Genomic DNA, 26204 nt, shown 5'->3' on the forward strand with positions numbered 1-26204 from the left:
AGTTACAACATTACAGGATTGTATTATTCTAAAACAATGTAAAAACAAACATAATATTAAAAAGCTCCTATATATCCTACATATGTGACACCAATAGTAATGCAGCACATATAAAGTATGACATGCAATATCATGATTTTTAGCTTCTGCAAAACGAATAAAAAAATACCAAACGAATAAAAAAATAACAAGTAAAACTTAGCATGGCTATTAGGTAGATAAAAAGTATTTAGGAGGAAAAGACAAAATGTCCATAAAGTTTTTATCATATTTAAGCTTTGTTTTTTTTAATTACTTTCAGACTTTCATCTTATTAATGTCAACTTCCATTTATAACTTAAAAAAATGACAAGAAAAATTAAACTGGTGACAACAGTAGAAAAGTCACTTATCCTTTGGTTAATTAAAAAGAGGACAAAGAGCCATCTATCAAGTCTGGCAGCATGGCATGAATAGGAGTCACAATGAACCCTCTGAAGAAACGGCCTCTTCACAGCTACAAGGACACACAATGTGGGAAGTGGCCTAAGAAAAATACCAGACAACTGACAGACAATTTGGAGCTGTTGTTGTTCTTCAGGACACTGAAGCACATTTGTGAATGGATTGGAAAAGGTAGTCTGGCCATCACAGGAGAAGTGACAATGAAACTCATGCATCGACTATCCAGAAGAGGTCAGAGAAGGAAATGCACCATTAGCCAGAGTAAGTTGTGAAAATAAAAATAAAATGTGATGACAAGATGCCTGTTGACACTTTCTGTATCAGTCCATTGCAGTATATGCATCAAATACAGCCCTTTTCTATACGGCAACAGGAAATCCTAAACAGACAAATGACATCTTTAGCTGAAAAACAATATCATTCAGGTGCAGGTATTTCTAACCCAGTTCATCAGCCATTCCCTCCTTTAATAGTGTCCAGATATAGTAACACACTCTCGCTATGTACATGATATTTATAGTGGTGACAAAGACTCGAAGCAAATACATGAAAAGTAAAGCTGTAGGAATAAGTGAGAGAGCCCTAAATGTAAAGCTGCGTACACACCTGCAATTTTTCTCGTTGGAAAGGATCTTTCACGATCCTTTCCAACGAGAAAAGACTGCACGATGCATGAACGATACTGTACATACAGCACCGTTCATGCTCTATGGAGAGGGGAGGGGGAGAGCGACGGAGCGGCACCCTGCTGCGCGCTCTCCCCTTCCCTTTCATTAGGATCGGTCGTCGTCCATCGTCCATGGATCCGCCAGGACGGTCGTCGGACGATGGACGACGACCGACTGTACACACGGCAGATTTTCGCCCGATAATTGGCCGATACCGATTATCGGGCGAGAAAAATTTGCCGTGTGTACGCAGCTTAAGGCTGGCCATATAAAGACAAACATCTCCCAAAGACATCTTCCATCTCTCCTTTGTTTCTATCGCGTAGCTTGTAATTAAAGGCCTATTCACACCTTCAGTATTATATGGTTTTGTACCTGATGTGTTTTTTGTTCAAACCAAAGGAAAATACATCTTTCTATTGATTGTTAAACAACTTTATGGCACACATCGTTGTACATTTATATATATGCCTTGATATATTTCATGTCCTTCATTTTAAAGAACACATAAAAGAAACACATAGGTGTGAACTTTTCCTTTTAGAGATGTCATTGTAGTTACCTTCCATAATATTTTTTGCTGTTGAGTTTTCTATATCAATGGATTTCATATGGAGACTTCAATGTGGTCTTTCCAATCACCACTTTTTTTAATTGTAGGCCATATACAATATGGAGTGCAGAGGTAACATTCAACTTTGCTTTAAAGAGTCTGTAATGAGAGAAATATGGGCTTCCATTGCTAACCACCACTTTTTAATGCTAGTTGCTTGGGTGTGGCTTCTGTACTTTCAGAGTATTGAAGTAGCACAAAACCAGCACTTCAGAATGGCTACATTCTTCAGTTTATAAAAGTAACAAGCCAATGTATTCTAATAAGTCACTTTTTTATACAATTGTAAATACCCTGGTGGCCATAATTACTTCTCTTACACAGGGGGGTCCTCTCCTGAAAGCTGAAGGATTGTACCTAAACTTACAGCTATCTGCCAAATCTCATCATGACTCACACCTCAGTGTAAAGTTTTATCTAGGATATCCTATATCCCTTTGTTGATAGAGTCCATTCATCAGATTGTCTTGCTGTAATACATTGTATTATGCTTATAATTTCTTCCAGAGGTTTTTTTTTTTTTTTTAACCTGCAGTCTGAATGTATTTCGAACATTACATACACAATGCTAATGGTTGGAGCTTAGGATAGAAAAGGAAAGCAAAAATATCCACATCCTCTAGCCCACATGCTTTCTGGCTCTTCAGGACATAGTTTGTGCTGTGCCTGGTGACATGCTACACATATAGTGGACTTGTCCAAAGCTTGCCAAGTTTTGGCCTTCCATATACCAACTTCTCGCTACAGACAAACTTGGCTCTGTGCTTGTGGCACATATTTCTGCATCTCCTAGATATGTCGCTAACAACCCCTCAATGAATTGTGTACTTTTGCATTTCCCTTTTGTTTCATATAGGGAGGTTGAGCCCATCATGGTCAATTAAAAATGTATAAACATGCTTTCTTATAAGCACCCAGATGTTCCAGTCTCTTCCTTCTTGTCCGCATAACCTTTCTGGAGTTGCCTTGCTGGACTGAGGTTGGGCCATGCAGCCTCTGAGACACCACACTTTCCTTTATTACTGCCCAATATTTTCCATGTACTATTTCTACTCCCCCTATTCAAACTTCCTTGCTCAACATTTGCCTTTGGTATTTCTGTTTTATTATGTATGAGGGAACAAAGAGAGGGGACTTTCAAGGCATAACACTTTGCATCAATATTGAAAAACATATATCCATTGGTAATTTCATAATATTAAATAAACTTTAATGTTAAAAGCCCCTTTGAGGAAAATATACGATTTTGCAATGTAAATGTCTGGATTATTTTGTGAATGTAATGTATAGCTTTTAATAATAACGTTTTTTAATAATATAAATTTACAAATTATGAATATATGTTTTTCAATATTGATGCAAAGTGTTATGCCTTGAAAGTCCCCTCTCTTTGTTCCCTCACACATTACACACAAGTATTATTATCTTGGGATGTGGCATTGTGTACTGTATTTATAGGATGCCCAAAACATTTTTTCTCTCCTTGACTTTCTATTTTATTACCCAAGGTTGTCTACCAACGTTGCGATTTTACTTTATTCTCCTTTAATGTTCATGGTCAATCTACTACTTCTCCCCCTCCTTTCTGTTTTTGCTTAGAAAGACAGTTTTCACAGCACATAGTCTTTAAAGAGAAGTTTACCGTCAATGTGGTTGTGATATATTGGTATGGTATATTCTGCATGTGTATTTTTCTCTATTTGTCAATAAAGCTTGTCAGTTGCTCCAGGAATACAGGTGTTAACATTGGAGTGGCAGAGAGCAGCTGTTAAAAATGCAACTATCCAAAAGAAAGATTGATAGATAATAAGCCAGCCTACAGGGAGAAAAAAACACACTCAGACTCCAAAATGTTGTCAAATTGCTTCCTCTTACATGTTTAATAATTACTACCTGTTACACTGCTGAAATAGGAAAACTTGTTCAGTCAAGTTGAGATAATGAGAACACTATGTTTCCACACCTTGGTTCTAATTATGACAATATTCCAGATTGTGCTACAGCTGCACACAGCAAATACTTTTGGAAAACTAGTGACACATAGGTTGGTGGCCATCAGAAGTTTTGGTCCCCTTCACACCTTGCTGGTCCAAAAAGTTTAATATCTTGTCCAGGGTACAATTTAAAAGTTCTAGTTATAGTCGTGACCACGTTTGTTCCCCATTTTTTTATGTGTGGATAATAAACACCCATTAGATGTTCATTTCCAAAGATTGTTTGCAAAATACACATGTTGGTGCCAGGTGATAATGAAAAGATTTTTTAGGATAGAGCAAATAGGAATGTTTTTTGTATACAGTCATTGAAAATCCCCAGTGTCAGCCTATGTCAGACAGTGCTCAGGCTTAGCGATTGGCTGCAATATTGTGTACTTTCACAATGAAATGGTCATGGGTAAGATAAATCAGGACCCTCATGCCCTCTTGGCCCCTTATGCATTTATATATTTTTTTATTTAACTCACACAGTTGAACAGACTTTTTGCAAAGGAGTTAATTGTGTAAAACTTTTAAAAAGCATGCCATACCTTCTTTAATTTAGGCCACATCAATCTGGTAAGTGTAAAGTGATTCCACAGTAGAAAATGTGGTAGATTAACAGAAGAACAATGTTATGTTTGTATTAACTGTAGAGTAAAGTAATAAAAAATGTCTATCACTTTGTATTATTTTATTATTTGCATATATTTTTGTTTATTATTTGCATATATTGTGTGGAGAAGATGGTGGCTAATAATCAAGGGGTTCCTAAAGGGTCAGTATCTCCTGCACTTCACATACAAAAAAGGAACACAATCTGCAAATTGCACACAATCATACACATTTCCCTGTATTACTTACATAAACTGCTGCAAGATGTACAAACTATACTTAAACATTTTTAATATTATTAAACATAAGTGAATCTAATTCTGCAGAGCAACAAGTATTGTTTCTACACAGTCTACACACATGATAAGGTGAACATGCCTGGATCCTGTAGAATGTACTATACCAATAGTATCCCAGTTTCTAGCACAAAGGATGATCTTGACTTGCGTAGGTGTCATTTAGTAACCAAATAAACAATACACAATATTAAGGTCAAATATAGTTTATCATTTATTCAGTAACAAGTATAAGACAGGGAAACCAGCAGATTCTCAGGCTTATCTATCTCATCTTGAGTTTATACACAAGCCGTCATTTGTTGGTAGTTTGTCCTACATTTCCCATAATATACAAAATATATAGCACAACCATCCCTGAAACTGTATGCCAAAACATTGCCTGCACATGAAGCTAGAAAATCCACACATACTTACTGTATAATATACATCTGTTGTAGAAATTATTTAAAATTACACCTGCATTGGCTTTGTATTTAGAATGTTTACCTAGCACTGTTTGAGCGAGGTGCACCTTTTAGGCAACAGGTGTTATGCACAACAGGTGGACTCAAGTCACTACAGTTACTTTCAGCAAGAGAATTCCAAATTTTCCTTCACTGATCATTAAAAGGGTTGCCTTTGTGTTGCCAGATGACATCTCCCTGAAAATAAAATATAAATGTTACTTTTTAGGATAAAGGAAGTTTCAATCAGCATAATGAATTGCAGTACAATTAAATAGTAAGAGTTTGTAAGTAGACAGGTGAAATGCTTTAACATAATTGGAACGTCAAGAGACAGCACAAAATCAAATAAAGATTTTACCAAGAGAAACGTCAAACAGACTAAAACTGCAGGTGTGCATACGTACCTAATAGAACTTCTTTTGTTCTATAGCAGAGACAACAAATGTACAAACATCTAATGAATGAAACACTTCACAATACTCTTCTGCTATCTGTTAATACAGTGATAATGAGCACATACTTCTCTCTCCAACTCATACACAACCAATATTTGTAAATATAGCTGTGGGTAAGACCACATATACAGATTTGTTTTTTATCAGTACATTTTTTTATACCAATATGCATCATTAGTCCATTATCCCTGTCTGTGCTCTAATCACTGTAATATTAAATACATATATATATATATATGTATGAGGCACCAGATTCCATGTGAGAGCTATCTATTAAGGTGCCAGGGAAGCTTTGTAAGGTAGAAGGAAGCTTGTGGGGGCCCTTACCAATAGCCTGGTGGTCAAGTGCATGCTCATACCTCTATAAAATTAATTTTTAGGCAGATGACCGCTTTTTTTTTATCTTGCATGTGGTTTACCTAAAACTAAACTCCAGCTGAACACACATATGAAATACTTTTACAAGATATACCTAACCGAATGATCTGTACTTATGTCCATCCAATCTTCATCATCCATCCATGAAACATTTTTTCTCTCCTTGACTTGACTTGACTGAAGGGGAAGCAAAAAATAAAAGCCAACAACAGCGGGCATAAGTTTTTGTATTTTTAGAAAAGGAGACGCTGCATGACTCTCCTGCCAAAGACCTCTACTTTCTGGTGACTGTAGTTTGAGTTTACTTCCACTGTAAAGCTCATCAGTCATTAAATAGCATGGAGGATGCCATTCCTGTTTTCTCCTTCTGAAAACAATTGATTCCTGGCTGTCATATTGATCCAATAGCTTTAGTATTCTCCAAGTCACTGAGTTCGAATCAATAGTAAATAGCTTGCTATTTATCTCAGTATTAATTCAGAAGAGGTGTTGACTGTACAGTCTAACATACAGATAGGGATCCACTAGAGGAAGGTCTACACCTTTTATTAAAATATTTAAATGAAAAGATATCGCAAAATAAGTACATTTTGTGAGTACATTTAAACAATGGTAAAATAACTGTAAAATTATCAAGAGCCACAACCAAAGTATTAGTTCGGTATAGAAATGTGCTGTTTTTAAAGGCTACAACGTATTCCCCATTCAAGGATCAGCATGCTGCTAGGACCTCTAGGATTCTGTATACAGTGAAAGACCACAAATCAATACACAGCGATATGGCCAATGCACACGTCGTAGAATAACCACTGATGGGCAGCTAACTTTAAATAGCACATGGTGTGAATGAAAAGTCCTAAATTTTTCTTTTCATTACAGTGAGAACTGGGACTTAAAATCCCACCTGGAAATCACGCACACAGATCAGAAGCTCAGATATCCCGAGCCTTGTGAAATCACTGTACATGCTCCTTGGCTAATGGAACGTTCAGTGTCAGATGTAATTTTTCAGATCTCTTTGTGGGGAAGACTTGCCAGGCTAGTGATATTAGGACATGGTTTCCTCAGGATGTCCTCTGTTATTTTTTATTGTACTGATGGAGACAGTAAGCCTTTGATGGTAGCAAGGAGCGTGATGTGGGTTTCAAGAATATTTAGAAGCGTAGCCACAAATTGCAGGCAGCAATCCAAGAGTATTTTTGTTCCCATTCTGTTTCCTTCTGTAAAGAAACTCCAGTGACGTGAACCTCTCAATGAGCTGCAGAATCTGATACGAATCTGGAGGATGCCATATTATAATCTAATGACACACTACTGCTCTGTGTCCAGGATACTGCTATAATCCCTTTGGCATGTTAGACAGCTATCTTCACGTCTCAAACCAACTTAAAATGCTTATATGTAGGTTTTTTTATGCTGGCAATCCTTAAAGGGTCAACACACACAAAGCTGTACTGTATTTGTAGACGATGGATTGATTAACCTTCTGCAATGGGCATTCCTCTTTACTAATGGACAAAATTTTTTTGTTACCTTATAATATGGAGGAACAGAGACCCCCACACCCTTTCTCAAAGTTTATTTCCAGGTAAAATCTAAAGTGCAAGGGTTAAATGCACTAAAACATAGTTATACTTACCATATCCTTTGTTCACCTAGCTCCTTTCTCTTCTTTATGGATTTAGGGAGGCCCTTGCCGCCTTTAAAAATGCAGAAATACTGAAGTGATTCTTAAAATAAATAACAACGTCTTTTTAACATTAGGATTAAAGGATTCCTTGTCTTATGGGAATTATTTGAATAAGATCAAAACCACTAATAGATGGCTTCATATTTAGGCACTGCTATAAATCAGTGGGTTAAAACAAACAGATACCTCACAGGTAAGTGATATTTTTCACGCACACACATCTCCTACCCAGTAGATATTTTTTGTTTTTTTGAATTTGTGTGATGGCTTCAGTTTTTCAGCAACCCTATTAAAGAACAGATGAAAGCTGAAACCAAGCTGAAAGTAGGGCAAGTTAACTTGCATAAGCCTTAATCATGTACCACATGCGAGTATATTCCTACAGATTTTAATCTAAATATGGCTGCCACGTGCATAATCCTATGAATTTATTTTGCTGCTCATGTTAAAATGCTCAGAAAGGTGATAGTTTGCTCCAGTCCTTTGTGCTAGGTTGGGGCAGGGGGAAAATATGTTTTCAACTTTTCTACAAGGAGTAAACATTGGGAATACCCCAGGAATCACTGAAGTGGCATATGGAAATGTACATTCAACTACTTATCAGGTTATATTTTCAGATACCTTGCCCTGCTGGCAGCTTGATGTTTGGCCCCTACCACATAGATTTGCTTTAAGCAGTCATTGTTTATTCCTAATTGATTCTGGGAACACATCATAAAGTATTAAATCAGTTACATATAACCCTAAGATAGAAGCACATAGATTTTGCCACACATGTGATATAAGTTACCTGTTTGAGCCAGAAATTATCTCATATATACCAAAGCAAGAACAGACTTACACCAACACTATATCATAGGTGAGACCAAGCAGTGCCATGTGTTTAGTTATGACTTCATCTGACTCAAAATAGATCATGTGCCCAGATACAGTTTTATCATATAGGTCCCAATACTCAGTGACTGTCCACTTTCATCTAAGCCAATTAAAGTGGCTACTGACCACTAGACACCCTTCATATCCAAAACTTTTTCCTCATTTACAGTACCCAGAAGTCTTGGCGCTTACAGAAAAATTAGCTTTCATTTCAGAGTTAGTGCATGATTGTGTTATATCAAAAGATGGGTGTGAAGTACTGTTGCATGTTAGGATTTGTGGTACTGTTTAGTGATACTAAAAAAAGGGGTTTACCCTTTGATAATAACATAGATCTGTCATTCCAAAGCTTCTCGGTTTTACAGGACAATTACAGGTGTTGCCAGCATGCCACTCGCATTTGCAACTATGCAAAAAATAAAAAATAAATTATGGCTACATTTCTCTGCTCTCAGTTAAAAACTTGATAAACATGACGAGGTACAATATGAAGGAAGCCAGCTTCTAATAATCAGAGATCCCATTCAGCGGAACTGTGGTAGTAGGTTTTAGAGAAGTCCAGATAAAACTGGGGAACCTAGTTAAAGGTGAGTTTTACCTTACAAATCATGGATTTATGATTAGTTTTCATGTGGTAACACTAAATGTTATCAGTGCAATCAATCATGGGTGCTTACAAGTAACATCCAGTGCCCAGTAGTTCTAATACCAGAACCAAATCATTGCAAAGATGCCAACCTGCTCACAAACGTATTTAAAATATACAATCACCCCATTGTGCCTTCTCTGGATGTTTAGTGCTGGAATAAATTAACCCCTATGCACTTGCAGAAGTTTAATTATCCCCCAGCTAGCTGATCAAGATGGTCAAGGATACCTAACATGATAGAGGAAGATATCTACACCGGCGATGGAGTTGAAATCTTTGCATAATGGATAGATGATGTGTATAGTTGTCATTCTTTCTACTTTTTATTTATCCTATTACTGCAAGGCCATTTTTCCAAAACTGGTCAGCTGTATTGGAGACCTGAATATAGTCACCTCTCTGGTGGTTTGTGTATTAAAAAACACCCCTCAGCCACTACAAATATTCTACACTTCTGAGTGCAAAGGATACTTGTGGTCCCCATCAAAAGAGCATATGTCACAATAACTTTGCATATTTACCATAATAGGTCATGCTGTGGTTCCACCTGCCAACTTGCACCTCACTACAAGATGTATGAACTGGCAAAAGGAACTTCATTGACCAGAGGTAGCGCAAGTATTTGACTCATTCAGCAGCTAATTTATACACATGCTGCCTGAAAGAATATTCTTTTACAGGCAATGTATTCGGTAAAACTTTATGGTTAATCATCTATTGTTTTGCTGTAGTGTACAGCCCAACATCACCCAATAAAATGCATGTTTTTGGAGTGCCTCCAAGAGTGCCTCCAGAGGTTCTCTGGATGTGTAAAGCACATGAGGATTCCATACACCCTGTTATCATTGACACTCAAACAACATTAGGTGCATTTTTCCAGATTGGGAATGCATAGTCTTTTTTTTGGTTAATATACATCTATAAAAAAAAATGTACACCGTAAAGAATGTTACTGATGTGCATGTATCCTAAAGTTTGTGTTTATTCGTTATATAAATAAACTTTGCAGTGCTACACAGGTATTGTAATGTATGTTCTTTCTCATACTTCAAGTATGGGAGTGGGCAGAGCCACTGAAAACAATGTACTCTTTAGGTAGTCTGTATCTTATCACAATTGTTAGGAGAGATATCATGATAGAAGTGGCTAATCTAAATAAACTTTATTAAATTCTCTGCATTGCTACAATACCCAGCAAGAAGAAGCATGTGGATGTAATCCAAAGGTAATCAAAAAAGTTGTTATTTGTGTTGTGATTTACAATCTGCAGCTTTCAACAAAATGTTGTTTAGGCACTTCCTGTGACAGGGTAACGGTAGTCTCCCATTATCGTAAATATGCAATGCTACTGTGTCATATGCTCTTTTGATGGAAACCGCAAGTGGTTGGTTCAACACATTTTGTGCTGGCGTAGTCCAGTGTTGTCACAATAAGAAGCCAGTCCAGATAAGCGATCTAGAACTGGTACTGCAGCTACTATATCTTCTCTAGTTTAACCTCACAATATAAACAGCAGACAACATCACAATACAATGCATCTGTTTACACCAGTGTTCACCTAAAAGGCCACATGTATCTGCCAAACAAGGTGCCATTTCTACATTTCATCATAACATTATGATGTATACAAGGTAATGTTACAATGTGGCCAGCAATGCATGTGTGAGAGCATTCAGGGGTAAACCTTCTGTGCTATGAGCCAATAAGCCCTGCTATCCCTATAGTAAACAAAGTGTACTATCAGCATATACCACAAATATGATTGCTTAACATGCAGGACACAAGACACATTTTTAAATGCATTCCTGGAGCACACAATGAAAGATCACCTATTTCAGAGCTGTAAAGGAACATGAAAATAGGTAAAACATCCTGACAGCTACAGATAAAAATCAGATACATTTCTGAGCCAACACTAAAAAAACAAACACAAAGGTAGAACATTCTAAGAAAGAAAGATAGGACAGTAAATAAATGCAGACAGAAAAATGACTTTTCAACATTAAAGCTATTAGTGTAATCCAGGGAAGTGATTGGCTTTGGAAAAAGTGGTGGTATGCATTTCTTACAATATCAGATGAAATGTAAAGAGACAATTCATTTTCTATGCTCTTTATGATTAATGAACCCTAAATATAGAAAGACGTTCCTGTAATGGTTTGTCCCTAGGCATACTGCAGGCGAGGTGCTGGATTACATTACACAGCTTACCTGTGGCCTCTGCATCTTCTGGTCTTGCAGTTCCACCTCCTGGATGTTTGCAGAATTAGAAGATGTCAGCATAGATGTCTGACTTATCAACTCCTTTCCACCTGATTTAACTTCAGACATGTCATGAATGCTTTGAGTGTGGTATGAAATGTGCACCGAGGTTCAGACATAATTTACTGCTGGCAGAAGCCTCTCACGATGAATTAGAAATAATTCCTTTGATTCCAGTGGACCTGACATGCATCACATAGCTCTGAACAAAATCATTACATGTAACAGAATGATGCTGATGGTCTTCTTCTTGTACAGGCAGATGGCACTTTTTCCCAGGGATGGTGGCTAACCTCAGCAACCAGTGACTGTTGGGTCCAGTCCTGAGCGTTTGGTGATGTGTAGCTTTGTCACTTCCTCAGCACAGGTTGGATGTATGCCCACTGTGCTCATTAGCTGATGGTAGGTGGCACCACATCTGTAAGACAAAGACATGACTCACTGTTTAATAAAATACTCATTTAGGAATATATAGTATATCCTAAACTGATCTAGAACATTTTGCTGCACATGCCCTGTTAATTCTTGATTTAGGTCTTCTAAATCTGTTTTAATTTCCTTTGGACAGCAAACTGACTAATTCAAAGTAGCAGAACACAAAAATAGCTTTCACAATTTAGAGTTGGACAGAGGGCTTTATTTGAACAAAAGCAGCAACTGGATTGTGCTTAATCAAATAAAGTCTCATTAATTCTATATGCTTTTTAATGCTAATACTCAGCTGAGTAAGAATGTTAAGTCAAAGACAGGAAATAACTGTGGATGTGGACCCAACCCTTGGTGGCAGCAGTGTTTGCTTTTTTAAAGAGTGCCAGAATGATCCAGAATTTCATCTAATAAAAATGATAGAGCATGCTTATGAAAAAAAAAAAAAACAACAACCCAATATACAAAAATAATAAACCCAGAAGCTCAAAAAAGGAGTGAATTTTTACAAAAAACAACCTTTTCTACAGATAGGCCAAAGTCTTCATGATCAAAAGGGAATAGTTAGGTTGATTCAGCGTAGACCCTCAGTTCACCCTAGAAAAATGCAGCACCCAAACATACTTGGCACTACATTTAGTGTATAAAGAGCAGAAGAGCTTAGTCTTTGTTTTTACTGAAGGTAGAAAAGGTACAGAAGACATAAATAAATACTTCCAATAGATATTGGTTACTTAATCATTAAGGGATTTGTTGTGACACAAGTAAAGCCCTTTTAAAATTATCACCATCACCACCATCGTAAAGTCAGTCACTGTAGGAAGACCAGTGAACTTGCCCCTTTAAGCCTCTCCGACTTTCATCACAATGTTTGTCGTGGTTTTGTAGCTTCATGGTTTTCATTCAGCTGCACGTGGGTGTTCCAGGTCTTTTACATTTATATTGGAATCACACTCCTTTTGGAAAAAATTTTTTTTTACAAATACTCTTTTATGTTAGCTTTTCACTTTACTACTTTAAAATTAAAAACATATGATTCTGGTTTGTGCTTTTTTTCTTCTTATTCTGCTTATGTATCTAATATTTGGCAATATTTTTTTTTTTTTGGTCCTACTACAGTAACAATTTTGTTACTCCTTGGCTCAAAACTCCTTAAATCACTATAGAATAATCAAGATTTCATTGAGGTAAATTAATTCTTCCTTTACATTTACAAATCTTGCCATAACTTGTCATTTGTTTTTACACACAGAACTTTAAACAGCCAGTAAATGAGACTACTGCTGCTTTAGCTCCAGCTCCTGATCGATTACTTAGTTATGTCAGTCTATAGCTGCAGGCAAGTAGGAGAAAACTAGATTGACACAATGTTTGCAGGATATGATCAAAGACAGGTCTTTCAAAATTCTAGGGTCAGACAGACTGACACAATGCTTTTAAAGTGCATGTACCTATATTACTGTCCTGCCAGACTTGTAATGCAGTTTTAACTTACACATATTGATAAGGTATGCCAATAAATATTGCAGGAAGTGGTTGAATCTCCCATCCAGGGATATATTCAGTATATATATATACATATTTGAGAGAGAGGAGAGTGAGGGAAAATACACACACACACAAATATATATATATATATATATATATATATATATATATATATATATATATATATATATACATAGCTTCAACAGTTAAGGGTCATGGGAAAAATTAAAGTATCTTCCTAAGAAACCAATTAAATAGGTAAACCGTTAATGTGAACATAGTAAATGTAAACACTACAGAAAATAATTGTAGAGTAACAGACATATTTAACCATTGTATCTTTACCTTTGTTAAAAATAAATTTAGTTTTAAAGTTCAGTTCCAATTATCAGTAATAAAAATTACTTTGGGCAGACAATACATAGAAGGGTTAATGAAAGTGTGAAAGCAGCTGGCCACACACAAGGCATTTTTGTAAGTAATGAGCTGCACTGGTTTTCTTTTGTTTTTTATGGGCCACTCATGAATAAAATGTGAATTCATACAGAAAAACCAAAAAAATCATATTGCAAACTATACATTTATTTCATACTTCGGTACTCATTAAATATAAGTAGAGAAATAAGGCCTAAATGCTACAATGTAATGTAATAATTCATGTTGGTTCAGATACATGGAGCTGCCACTGTCCTTTAGTCCATCCAGCTCTAAGATTTTATATAAACCTGACAGGCAACACAGCTATGTGCATAACCTGATCTTTCTCTACATGTAAAACGGAACTAAACCTATAAAATAAAAAATACACACAGGCGAGTTCAAACTTTTCCTACCTGTTCCCAACCATCTTTATAATATGCACTGTGCTGCACATGCGCAGATACATCTACGGTCACGACATGGCTGACGAGAATGAATGAACTAAATGTGTGGGAATTACGTCATTACAACTTCCCAAAAATGGTGGCCGAAGACCACTAACCTAGAAGAGGACATGGCGAAGATGTAGGTGCTGATGAAGGAGTGAGGTGAGGTGAGATTAGTTAACTAATAGCAAACACGTTGGCAAGTTTTTTTTTTTATTGCCATAGAGATATAGTCTGTCCCTTCTGCAAATGAGAACCTGGATCCCTTGTTGCATTGCATATTATTATTTGTGCATGTAGCAGAGCCTGACTGACTCAATGCTGAGACTCCCTTTTTCAGTCTGCACAACTTACTTATTTAGGTCAGATTCTGATATTTGCATTAGCTGCATATAAAAATACATTTAAAGTGACTCTTTTCTTATTTCCTGCAGGACAAAGTAAAATGGTTACTTAACCATTAACCATTACTTAACCAGGAGAACATTTTTTTACTTTGCTCACACTGTTTACAGCATGATGGAATATAAACTTCCCAGTAAACACGTAATTAACCCTTCTTCAACCAAGTAACAGAGCCTGTGTATTGTGATTGGACCAGTGTTGTCACATTGGGTCAGGTAGGGAGTCCATAAGCTCTTTGAAAGCTCTGATGCATTTGTTTGGAGCATACACAGTGCTTTGTGCAGCCAAACTGAGTGGTACGGGAAAAAGGAAAGGCAAGAACTTGCGGCTGGGGGGATAGGGATGTTAAGTGAGCTTCTTACCTATCTTTGCATGTGCAAACTATATGGCTATTCATTTATCCAAAGACATTACTGTGTATTTACCTGGAGTACAGGGTAATGCCATTAATTGTAATTAATTAACTGTGGTTGCCCCCCCCCCCATTCCTTTTATATACCAGCATTCTCTCTTCCCTTTCTAAAATTTAAGGTCTTAAAACATACTTCATTCCGAGGGCAAATCCTTGGATAACTTCTCCTGCATTTGGCCCAGTAAAGTGTAGACCAAGAATTCTCTGTGATGACCCCTTGAGACAAATCATCTGTAGGAAATGAAAAGAGAGCGGATGTTGTAAAGCCCTGTTTCACACACTGAATTGGTTTTTGTAGGAGCACAAATCCCTCTTTGACATATGCTCATAATATTAAAACACACAATTTTTTTTCTTTGTTGCCAAGGAATGGTGGTACATATGTTTATAATTCCAATAAACACTATTCTTGAACAAATTTAGTATTTGTGACTTTTTTAATGCAGTTTGTATTATTATGCCCAGTGGAGAGTGCTATTTGTTACAGTAATATGGCACGCTTTACATCCTTCCATACTGCTGTATGCCAGCATTTGTACGTGCCTTATCCTTTCAGATTCAGCTCTACAGCCTGGGGAAGGATTATACATAAACACACCATAAGATAAGTTCCAGCTAAACTCCCACTCACTACCACAATATACAAATCAGATGAAGATAACTCTGGACAATGAATAGAATTACCATAATTAGAAAAACAGATCAGGGCTTCTGTGTTATATAAAGAATTGTGAATTTTCATAAATCTTGAAGAACACTGTAAACAACACTAATCTGACTGTGTAATGCACATCATAGCCATATATATTTGTCATACTGCTATGATATACTGTAAATTATTGTACTAAAGACAATAAGTATGGATAGGATCACATCTGTCAGATGTATTTTCTACTTTTTAATAATCAAAGACCTTTTAATGAATGTATGATATGTTTGCAGATTTATTCAACAGATGTTCTACCATATGGACATGGATAAAATTGTAAAGCACCAATGTCATTATCCAAGCTAAATACTAGTACTGCAAGGCAGACAACTACAAAAAGAAAATAGGATTTCAGATCATCTCTCTATTAGTGTGAATGATCAGATGTCCAAATATAACTATGCAATTTCACAATATCTTCCACAGCAGCTGTGGCACAAAACAGGGCTGCTTTGGTTGGACAAGTGTTACTGTTTAGATTTTGGTAAAATCAAGTTAACCACAGAAGCAGCTTCAAATCATTAGGCTATGTTGGCAAGGTTATCACTGGAAATAAAAAATGTTTTTTTTTTTTTTTTTACTGTTCATTTTTCCCCCCCAAGAAAAGGTTTGGGGTTGCCCACAATGTAATCTTAAAAGAAAAACAAATTAAAGCTACCTTTAAATAATAACAGATGCATAATGAAAAAGAATATATTCAATTACTTCAGCAAAAGGCTAACACAGTAATAAATGTGTATACATATCAATTTAGAGAAACATACTGTCCATTTAAATTTTTTAACATATTAAAAAACACCTGTCAGCCATTGATGCAAATACATCTGCTAAACTGAGTGTCCTCTGTGACTATAGGAACCACAGACATTAGGCCTGATTTATTGGAGCTTTCCAAGACTAGAAAGAATACACCTTCATCAGTGAAGCTGGGTGATCCAGCAAACCTGGAATGGATTTCTTAAAAGTCATTTGCTATTTGTTAGCAAATGTTTTCAGTCCTACACCAGATCCCTTTCAGGTTTGCTGGATCACCCAGCTTTACTGATGAAGGTGTATCCTCTTAAGCCTTGGAGAACTTTAATAAATCAGACCCAATGGATAATTTGTACATAAGCCAACTGTAAGGGAAATCTGCCAATAATTATGTCTACGGGCAACCTTATCTTGCCAATAGGAGTTGAGCAGAAAAAAAAAAATCATGTTAAAGCCATGACATGGCTGGTAGAAATACAGGCTGCTTTTGCAATAAAATATTTTTTCTGTTTGGAAACCTGCAAACCAGTAAGTTTGGATTGCACATGTGTGAATAACTTTAGATACCCTCACCTTAATATAACACTGAGAGGCATCTCTTGCAGGCACTGTGAATTCCAAAGGTTTGTAGTATGCATGGAAGACCTGAGCAGAAAAAAACATGGATACAACATACATGGTCAATGGCAATGGTATGTTGTAATTATTAGCAATGATTTTTTCAATGGAAACTGATAAAATGATATTAGAACTACTGACACTTGTTAGGTATGAAAGGTGCATATCACTCCTCACTTTACTAAAATTTCAGAACATGAAAACCACATTAAATGTTCTTTGTACTTTGAAGGCAACTCCAAAGTGATAAGGCAATTTCTGGTTCAATGGCAAAATAGAAATCTGCAAGAATAAGCCTGTGAATAGTTAGGAATAGTTAGAAGTGCAATGCTGCTACAGGCAGCATAATTTTCCACCAACCTTTGACTGAACATTTTATACTGTGTCCTCCACATTCTGCCCCCAGGGTGATCTGGTTAGTCTCATCTTGGATGTCTAGAAAGAAACGTCACAGAACCCCTGCAGCAATTGCTCAGTCACAGGCTGTATCCATGTGTCAATCAAGTAGTTGAAAAAGGAAGGGAGGCCAGATAGATGACATTTTTGTCAAATGTAACCTCGCAGGTGGTGTTAACTCACTTAAAGATTAATGAGCGATTCATAACATAAGTGGAAAAAATGATAATAGCAGTACTGGCAGCATTCATCCCTGAAAATGCAGTCAGCTGCTGAATCCTGGGATATTTATCCTCAACATCTGCTGTGATACATTGCAAGATAAAATTTCAGGGCAGATGAGCACTGCCAATGCATTTTTACACACCAAAAAACTTCTGACAGTGCCAGGAAATTGCATATCTAAATGTGTCATTCCCTTTGGTTATTTCTACTGAGAAAAAAAGTACAGGTAGCTTTTAGCCAATCCGAATTATATTATAATGACGTTTACAGCTATACATACTGTATATTTCAGTAATCACAACACTTAAATCCTTTATGAATGAAAAATATTTCAACCAGCTAGATTTGTATTTATACACACATAAATCTAACTAGGGGCAGCTATCTTCACAAATTTCATACTTAGGCTCTACTTCCTGTATTTGAGTTTTACACATGGTTGAAATTATGTGCTCCCTATGTAATTAATATTTTATCTCAGCAGAGTAACAAATCACTATATATTACAAGATACACATTACTTCAAACAACTCTAGATATGTGTTCAATGCTTAACTATATATGTACATAATGTACAATAATATTACAATGTAAAACCAAAACTTTTTGGAAGCTTTATGAAAGAAAACGAGTAGGGGTTAGATTTCCTGTGAGAATTTTGTTATCGTTCCTGGTGTCTCTGATACAAAATGCAAAGTAAATCCTCTAATGGGTAAACCTGTTCTTATGACAACTGCCTTAGAGCGCATATTTCCTGGATAGATCTCTAATTCCCGCTATGTGTCTGTGTTGTGTGGAGCACAAAATGAAGAGAAATCTCCCTGACAGGGGTCATAACCCTACCCAACTGTCACCAAAACAAAATAAAAATAAATAAATTTTGGCTATATTAATAGTGCTTATGGGACTTTTTCTCCTTATATCACATTACATGAATCGCTCATTTGTATATAATAGGTTATACAGGGGCCACGTCAACAGGTTTGGGTTTGTATCAACGGGAAAATGTAAATTAATTGTGATATTAGACAGGATGCTTCTGAGGCCATTTAGAAATCAATGCAGATGCATTTGGCCTGCAGCCAACCTCCCTTTGGTCTGCTTTAGTTTTGCATGTCCATGAACATTAACAATGTAGAAAGATAAAGTTCTAACAAGAATTAAAGTCTCTTATTGAAGCTAAAAAATACCTGTTGATTCTGCCATAAATCCAGTACTCTCCTATGCAGTCTGCGGTCTTATCAAGCATTGTCATTAGCTTAGCAATGTGAGCTAAAGAACACTACCACCATTTGGAGATAGAGGTATTCTAACGTTCTTACATACTTCCTGTTCTAGGGTAAAGAGCATTTTCACCCTATAACAGAAAATGTGCTTTTTTCAAAAAAGAAGAAAACAATTTCAATTACACATCTACTAGACTGGATTTCAATGGTAAGTTGCAGTACATTCACTTTTTGTTTTTAAAGTTTTACCAGCCTTTTAGATAGGCTATCTACAATGTAACATGAACCATACCTCAATATTATCCTCCCCATGTGTTGCTAAGGCTTCCTCCTCAGAAAGTCCTACACAACCATATTCAAGTGGGGTGAACACTGTTGTGGGAACCTACAATAGAGAAAGATTTAGGTGTTCCAGTTGAAAGCCATGTATAACATGAATAAATAGTAGCTTACAATGTCTTTGTTGATCATAAAAATTTACAGTAAAATTCTTGGGATGGCACAAATACAGTGGTGCTTGAACGTTTATAAATCCTGTAAAAAAAAATCTGCATTTTTTTTATGAATCTGACCTAAAACATTGTTGCATTATTTTCAAACAAGTTCTAAAAGTAGATGACAAAATCCTAATAAGATAATTTTTGTTTTGTTTAATTTGGTCATGTATTAATTGAAAAAATAATCCAATAACATACCTGCAAAAGTAAGCAAATCCTTAGAATTATCATATCATTTGATGCAGTACTGACAAAAATATCCTTCAATCTAACATCTACTGAGAGACACCGGAATTGGATACCACAGAGACATCTAAAAGTTGAACAACTGAAGGGTGAGCAACAGCAAACAAAAGACTAACATGCCCAACTGAGAATTGGGGACTGTTGCATCTCAAAGGTCTTTCTAAAAGACCTAACAATTAAAGCATTTGCTGAAGTGACCCAGCAACCTGGTGAAATTCAGAGAATAGAAGATGGGGTGGTTGATTTGCATATCTAGTAAACATGTCTGGTACAGTGAATCTGTTTTCATTCAATGGGATGACATTTAGGTATAAATGAGTGACCCTTTTACATATAAAGAACGGGGAACATATTTGTGGATGTGTATTATGGCTCAAACAAGTAAGGTGTCCGAGGACCTTGGAAAAAGAGTTGTTGATGCCTATAATGCTGGAAAAGTTTACAAAACTTTCTCTAAAGAGTTTGAACTCCACCAACCAACAGTCAAACAGACTGTGTACAAATTGAGGAAATTCAAGACTGTTTTTACCCTACCCAGAAATGGTCGACTATTAAAGATAACTGCAACTGCAGTTTTTTTGCTTAAGTGAGAAGTGCTACATTTGCAGAAAGAAAAACACACACTTCCAGCAAGAACCGTATCCCATCTGTGAAACATGGTGGTGAGAGTGTTCTGCTTTGGGCCTGTTCTGCTGCATCTGGACCTGGATGGCTTGTCATCATTGAAGGAACAAAGAACTAAACCAGAGAATTCTAAGGAAAAATGTCAAGACTTCTGTACATGAACTGAATCTCAACAAACAGTGGGTCATGCAACAAGACACTGATCCCAAACACACAATTTGTTCTACAAAAGAATGCTTAAAGAAGCATGAATTGAATGTTCAGTAATATCCAAGTCAAAGTCCTGACCTTAACCAACTGAAATCTTGTGGAAAGACCTAAAGCAACCAGTTCTTGTGAGGAAATCCACCAACATCCAAGAACTGAAGCTGTTCTATATGCAGCAATTTTTCAACCAGGGTTCATGCAGCGTTTGCTATGGGTTCCTTGAGCAATGAACAATTTGTTCCTCTCAGGTCAGTTTAAGTTGATCTTTTTGATCTGTAAAGGTGACATTGTTCCCAATGGCCAGAAATGTAAGGGGCATTTTTCCTAATGACAACTACTAATGTACTGTGAGTTGTGGATATAGTAATTATAAAAGGGGTACCCTGAAAAGCTGAAAGTTATTTCAAAATATTCCCCCATGGTTAAAAAGCCAAGAAACATGGGTATGGAGGAATGGACTAAAATTACTCCAAACCAATGTGCAGGACTGATCAACAGTCACCACAAACATTTATTTGCAGTTATTTCTGCACAAGAGGGTCAAACCAAATACTGAGCACATGATTCACTAAAGCTGCGTACACACGGCAAATTTTTCTCGCCCGATAATCGGTATCGGCCAATTATCGGGCGAAAATCTGCCGTGTGTACAGTCGGTCGTCTCCATCGTCCGACGACCGTCCTGGCGGATCCATGGACGATGGACGACGACCGATCGTAATGAAAGGGAAGGGGAGAGCGCGCAGCAGGGTGCCGCTCCGTCGCTCTCCCCCTCCCCTCTCCATAGAGCATGAACGGTGCTGTATGTACAGCATCGTTCATGCATCGTGCAGTCTTTTCTCGTTGAAAAGGATCGTGAAAGATCCTTTCCAACGAGAAAAATTGCAGGTGTGTACGCAGCTTTACTTTCATCACAAACAGATGTTATTGTTAATTTTTTCAATAAATACATGACAAAATATATTATTTTTTGTTGTATTTGCTTAACTAGGTTTTGTTTATTTATCTTTAGGATTTGTCTTTAGGACATCAAACAGATGATGTTTTGGGTCACATACAAATAAAAAAAACTGAAAATATTAAAGGATTCACAAACTTTCAAGCACCAGTGTGTGTGTAGTAGGACAAACACGCACACGCACAGTAACTGTTTCCAAATTATATGCAAGAGCCACTTACACTGTCATAATCCATCAGTTCTGTAGAGTTACCAAATAATCGCTGAGCCAAAAGTTTGCCAGCTGCGATGGCTGTAGGTGTCAGCTCTGGACGATCCTAACACAACAATGTAAAAACAAAACATCACAATCATTATTGGTAGGTCTGTCAGGTTTGATTTGCAAACAATGTTATCTTCTAGGGTACATATCAGCAACACAATACAATGTACAAATACTGCCAATATTGTCCTGCTATGTACAAAATGTGGTGCAGAATCATTGTAAAGGCGCCATGAATTCTTCCTATTCTTCATTTGGAGAGACACTGCTGGCATCCATTAGAGCAGAAGGAAACAGACAGGGCATCCTGGCATTCAGGCAACATGAAGATTGAAGTAGCAGATAAAAGCCTGAAGTTTCTGTCCAGAGTTATTAGTAAAGCAAACATCCTTCTAGATACTGCTGCTTTACAAAAAAACAATGGAAAAGCCACATCTGTGTTGTTTGGCCATCTTGTTTGGGTTGTTCACACTTTGACAGCATGTCTGAGGGATCATTGTGTTGCCTGGTGCTGATTTGCTCTCCTATTGACTATACTGCATCCTGAGGGAATACATATTAGATCCTGAGGGATTTAGAACGTTGGTTACATAGAAATGTATCAGTCTATTCACTATATGGCACGATCCATGGCAAAAAAATTGAATGTTCTCATATGCTAGTAGAGTCAAATATTTACAAGACCCTTTATCAAAGCATTAGGAACAAAAAATTAAAATATGAAGTACACAATAATATATATGGCTGATAGTAAAATTGTCATCCTAACACGGACTAAAAATGCCATATGGGATAAACATTTACATTAGGTAAATCTTCCTAACATATGGCAAAAACTCTAAAAATGGCAGGTGGCGTTATGATGTACATGCATACATGCAAGTTAAACACAACTCCACCTCACATGGATGGCATCGGCAGGCCTTGTATCTGGCAACATGTGTTTTACCTCTGAAATGTCTCCGATTGCAAAGATGTTTGGAACAGATGTGGCTTCCAAAGCATTAACAATTATTTTTCCTGTTTCAGTCTTGATATTGACTCCAACCTTCTCCAAATTTAGATATTTTGTTTCGGGAGCACGACCTGAAACAATAAACATGTTAAAGAATTTGAATCAAATAACAGATTCAATACAGAAATGTAATAATTACATCACAAAATTAAGTAACATACTGTGCTACCCATTAAACATTTTGCAACTTTTCAAACTACTGCTTTAAGCTAGAGTTTAAAAATCATAACCTCATAAATTGCTTAATAGTGTTTTATATTGCTCATTCCTAACTGCTACGCAATGCTTATCAAAGTGACTAAAAAGAAAGACCCCAATGTACAACTATGCATACAAAACATATCTTAATGTAAACAGAGAAAGTAGTCAACTTTTTACACAAGCCAATAACTAAATATTGGAAGTGGTTATTGCGGAAACCTTTTTTTCAATTATGGGTGTCATCCTGATCCTTTGTTTACCTTCAGTGAAACATTGACCCAGAACACAAATGTACATATCAGGGGTCCTGACACATAACATGCAAATGTGATACAAAGATAAGGAATGTCTTATGGATTGTAATAAGGATTTACTGTATTATAGATTTTACATGATCATTGGCACACCCTAATGATGTCAAACCCAAGCATAAACCCCTTTGACAGATCCTTATCAATAGATTATTGTTCTAAAGCAGCCCTGTTACAGAATGGTGTGCATAAAGAAGATGAAACTTGTAGTATACAAGTATGCTTTTTCCAAAGACTGATCTGGATAAAAGAATGCTAAGTGTTTGGATTGTTGTGAACATCTTCAGCTTCATTTCTACAGCCATGTATAAAGAAAGGAAAAATATATATATACATATACATATAATGAAGATACAAAACGAGTGAATATGTATGGTTCTTCTGTATAATAAAGGTATAAAATAAAGATATGGAGAAATGTTTAAACCTGCAAATTTTTCCATAGAAAAATACTAGCAGGTTGCTAGTAAAGAAAACACTGACAATCTGGTGATATGTAATTAGGGAAGAAAAGTATTTAAATTGGATTAAGTCAGTTATTAAGAAGAGGTCTGTTTATTTGCAAACTGTGATGAGATTCATGGTAGCCTGCCAATGTAGAGGGGAGGAAACCCCAGGGATGTGCCCTGGGGATATCAAAGGGACAAAACAAGGTAATCTGGTTGGCAAAATGATTAAAAAGCAGCATTGTTACTTGTTTTTCTCCTGAGCTTTTTGCCTCTCCAGCAGTTTTAGAACTATGCACTTCTTTACCTGAATGTCTAACATACTCCGGATATTCTTTCAAAGTGGGGACATAAAAAAAGGAATATTTACTTGGCAGAAAAAAATTATGTCCTTTGATGTACAGGCCAGGCAGATTTGGAGCAAACAAATGGAAAAACATGGCATGTCAAAGCTGACTAAAATACATCAATAACAAAAAATGATTCCATAATTTCCTACATCTGCTAGGAATGTGGAGACTCTCACACCTTCCTCCTTCCCACTGAACATAACAATGCCACCTCTGCATGCCTTGCTGCACACTCCTGCATATACGTTTCATCTGCTAAAACCAACACTTCCTCTGGGAGCTCTGACTCAAGTTGTCGGCACTTGGTTATCTGTCTGTCTTTCCTCCTGTCATCCCCAAGGGATGAAGATCTGCTGCTCCCTCTCTGCCCGTTGTTCTCCAGGCTGATGCTATCAAACAGCAAAAATAATAAACCTCCAGGACCTTATCTTGGCTCGGATGTGAAACAACTTCCTACCGTTGTAGCTCTTTGTGTATTGAGAGTTTAGGTCTAGATGTTCTGCAAATGGATAGTTAATGGGGTTTCCCTGCTTCCCTTCTTTCCTGCTTTGTATGAAGCCAAAAGCCAGCTTAGCACGCAAAGGGCAGAGATGAACTCCATTCGGAGAATAACTACCAAGCCCTGTTTGCTTTGACAAAAACAACAGCTGAGGTTATCAAAGCCACAGCACTTTAAGGTTTTCCGATTTACTGTCTCCACCTGTGAGCAGCAGTCTGCTTTAATTGCAAGAAAACCACATGAAAAACATATTCGCCAACATAAGTCTGTGAGGGCACTCGGCCTTCAGAAGCCATTCTCATGGACATATCAAAGTGCAATTAAAACATTACACTAATACTGGATTTAAACTGGCAGTCAGCCATTCTAGCTCAAGTTCCTCAACTAGGATTACATTTGGCAATCAGATTTTGTATCAGATTTGTTAGCATTTGGTAAATGAGACCCCAAAGCCGTTAGTCAAGTTGTTAAAGTTTTAAAATGCTCCAACATTTTCACATGCAACCCTAATCCCCCGACCCCTTAGTCTGGCTTTTTTTCCACCTCCTGTAAATCAATTTTTCCCCAAGATCTAGAGGTCCAGTCTCTGTAAATTTGTGGAGTTGACGCCAGAAAACCACTTGGCTCTTTCAGACAAGTTTAATATATAGTTTTCTTGTTTCTAAACCCCCTTGGTGCTGTGGGTGTGGAATGCTTTGCTGCTCATTTTTAGAAAGCACAATCCTGAGAGATAGAAATATGGAACCAATATTAAATCCTAACAATAAGATCAGGATCACTTAAAAAGAAAGAAAATCAACACAGATGCTTTAGATCACGCCATAATTTATAATGTCAGAGTTGCAGACTAAAAAATGAATAGAATGAATATGAATATGTTCCAGAACTAATGAAAGTGACTATATTTAGTTTATATTTTTTTCAAAACCTGCCAGACAGGTAAATACACTTTTGAAATAAATATACTGTATGTGATCTTTTTTATCCACCAAATTACTTGTGATTCTTTCTCATATGTAGAGCATGTAGTTTCTTGGATAGCAACCACCTGCCTCCAGCCTAAACAGAGAACTATCATAATTGGTAAGGCCATCTTTGTGTTTCAGCCCTCCTGCCCAAATCATGTAACATCATATTTGAAATTACAACACCATGTTGACTGGAGGTTTTAGGTAATTGAATATCACTGTTTTTAAAACTAAACAAAGCATATAACTAACCATTTTTTACGAAGGTTTTCCATCTCTAGATAATATTTAGGTACTTTTCAAGTGCCCTCAAAAAAAGATAAATATAATGCATTGTTTTTCATGCTTGCCTTTTCTATCCAAAACTGCAGCAGAATTGTCTGACATTGATGGAAATCATAAACAGTCTGTATGTATAAATACATCACTGAAAATCACAAAGGAAAGAAAAACAGTTACAAAAAGTATTCTTGACCTATAGTAGCATATTGTGTAGCCTTTGGCTAAAATCCTGCAAGATCGTGATCAGTATTAGTGAATTCTTCTGGCCCTTGATGGCTTTTGTGTGCAGGATAACTGCTTATAGCTGTCATTCAAACATGTAACAAGAAATTCAGAGAAAAAATAATGAAGCTCAAAATATGAAGACATTGTATGAGTGCTTTTTAAGTTAGTTCATTGCTGTTTTAGATTTCATAGCTAAATCTAGCTTTAGCTTTAACATT

General features: G+C 36.6%; 1 protein-coding gene across 2 annotated transcripts in view; it reads right to left on the bottom strand.

Moving 5' to 3' along the window:
- Positions 1 to 4802: 4802 nt before the first annotated feature.
- Positions 4803 to 26204, bottom strand: part of TXNRD2 (thioredoxin reductase 2) — a 51350-nt gene continuing 29948 nt past the window's right edge. The window contains exons 12-19 of one of the 2 annotated variants that reach the window (XM_072415676.1): positions 22639 to 22775; positions 21649 to 21744; positions 19188 to 19280; positions 17004 to 17075; positions 15102 to 15199; positions 11321 to 11789; positions 7534 to 7594; positions 4803 to 5256 (exon numbers count right to left, since the gene is read on the bottom strand). In XM_072415676.1, the coding sequence (XP_072271777.1) occupies positions 11666 to 11789; positions 15102 to 15199; positions 17004 to 17075; positions 19188 to 19280; positions 21649 to 21744; positions 22639 to 22775 (620 nt within the window). In that variant the 3' untranslated portion in view covers positions 4803 to 5256; positions 7534 to 7594; positions 11321 to 11665. The remainder of the gene's footprint in view (positions 5257 to 7533; positions 7595 to 11320; positions 11790 to 15101; positions 15200 to 17003; positions 17076 to 19187; positions 19281 to 21648; positions 21745 to 22638; positions 22776 to 26204) is intronic. The other variant, XM_072415675.1, reaches the window with a different exon arrangement.

Source organism: Pyxicephalus adspersus, chromosome 6 (genome assembly GCF_032062135.1).
Source record: "Pyxicephalus adspersus chromosome 6, UCB_Pads_2.0, whole genome shotgun sequence".
In the NCBI taxonomy this organism is placed as follows: domain Eukaryota; kingdom Metazoa; phylum Chordata; class Amphibia; order Anura; family Pyxicephalidae; genus Pyxicephalus; species Pyxicephalus adspersus.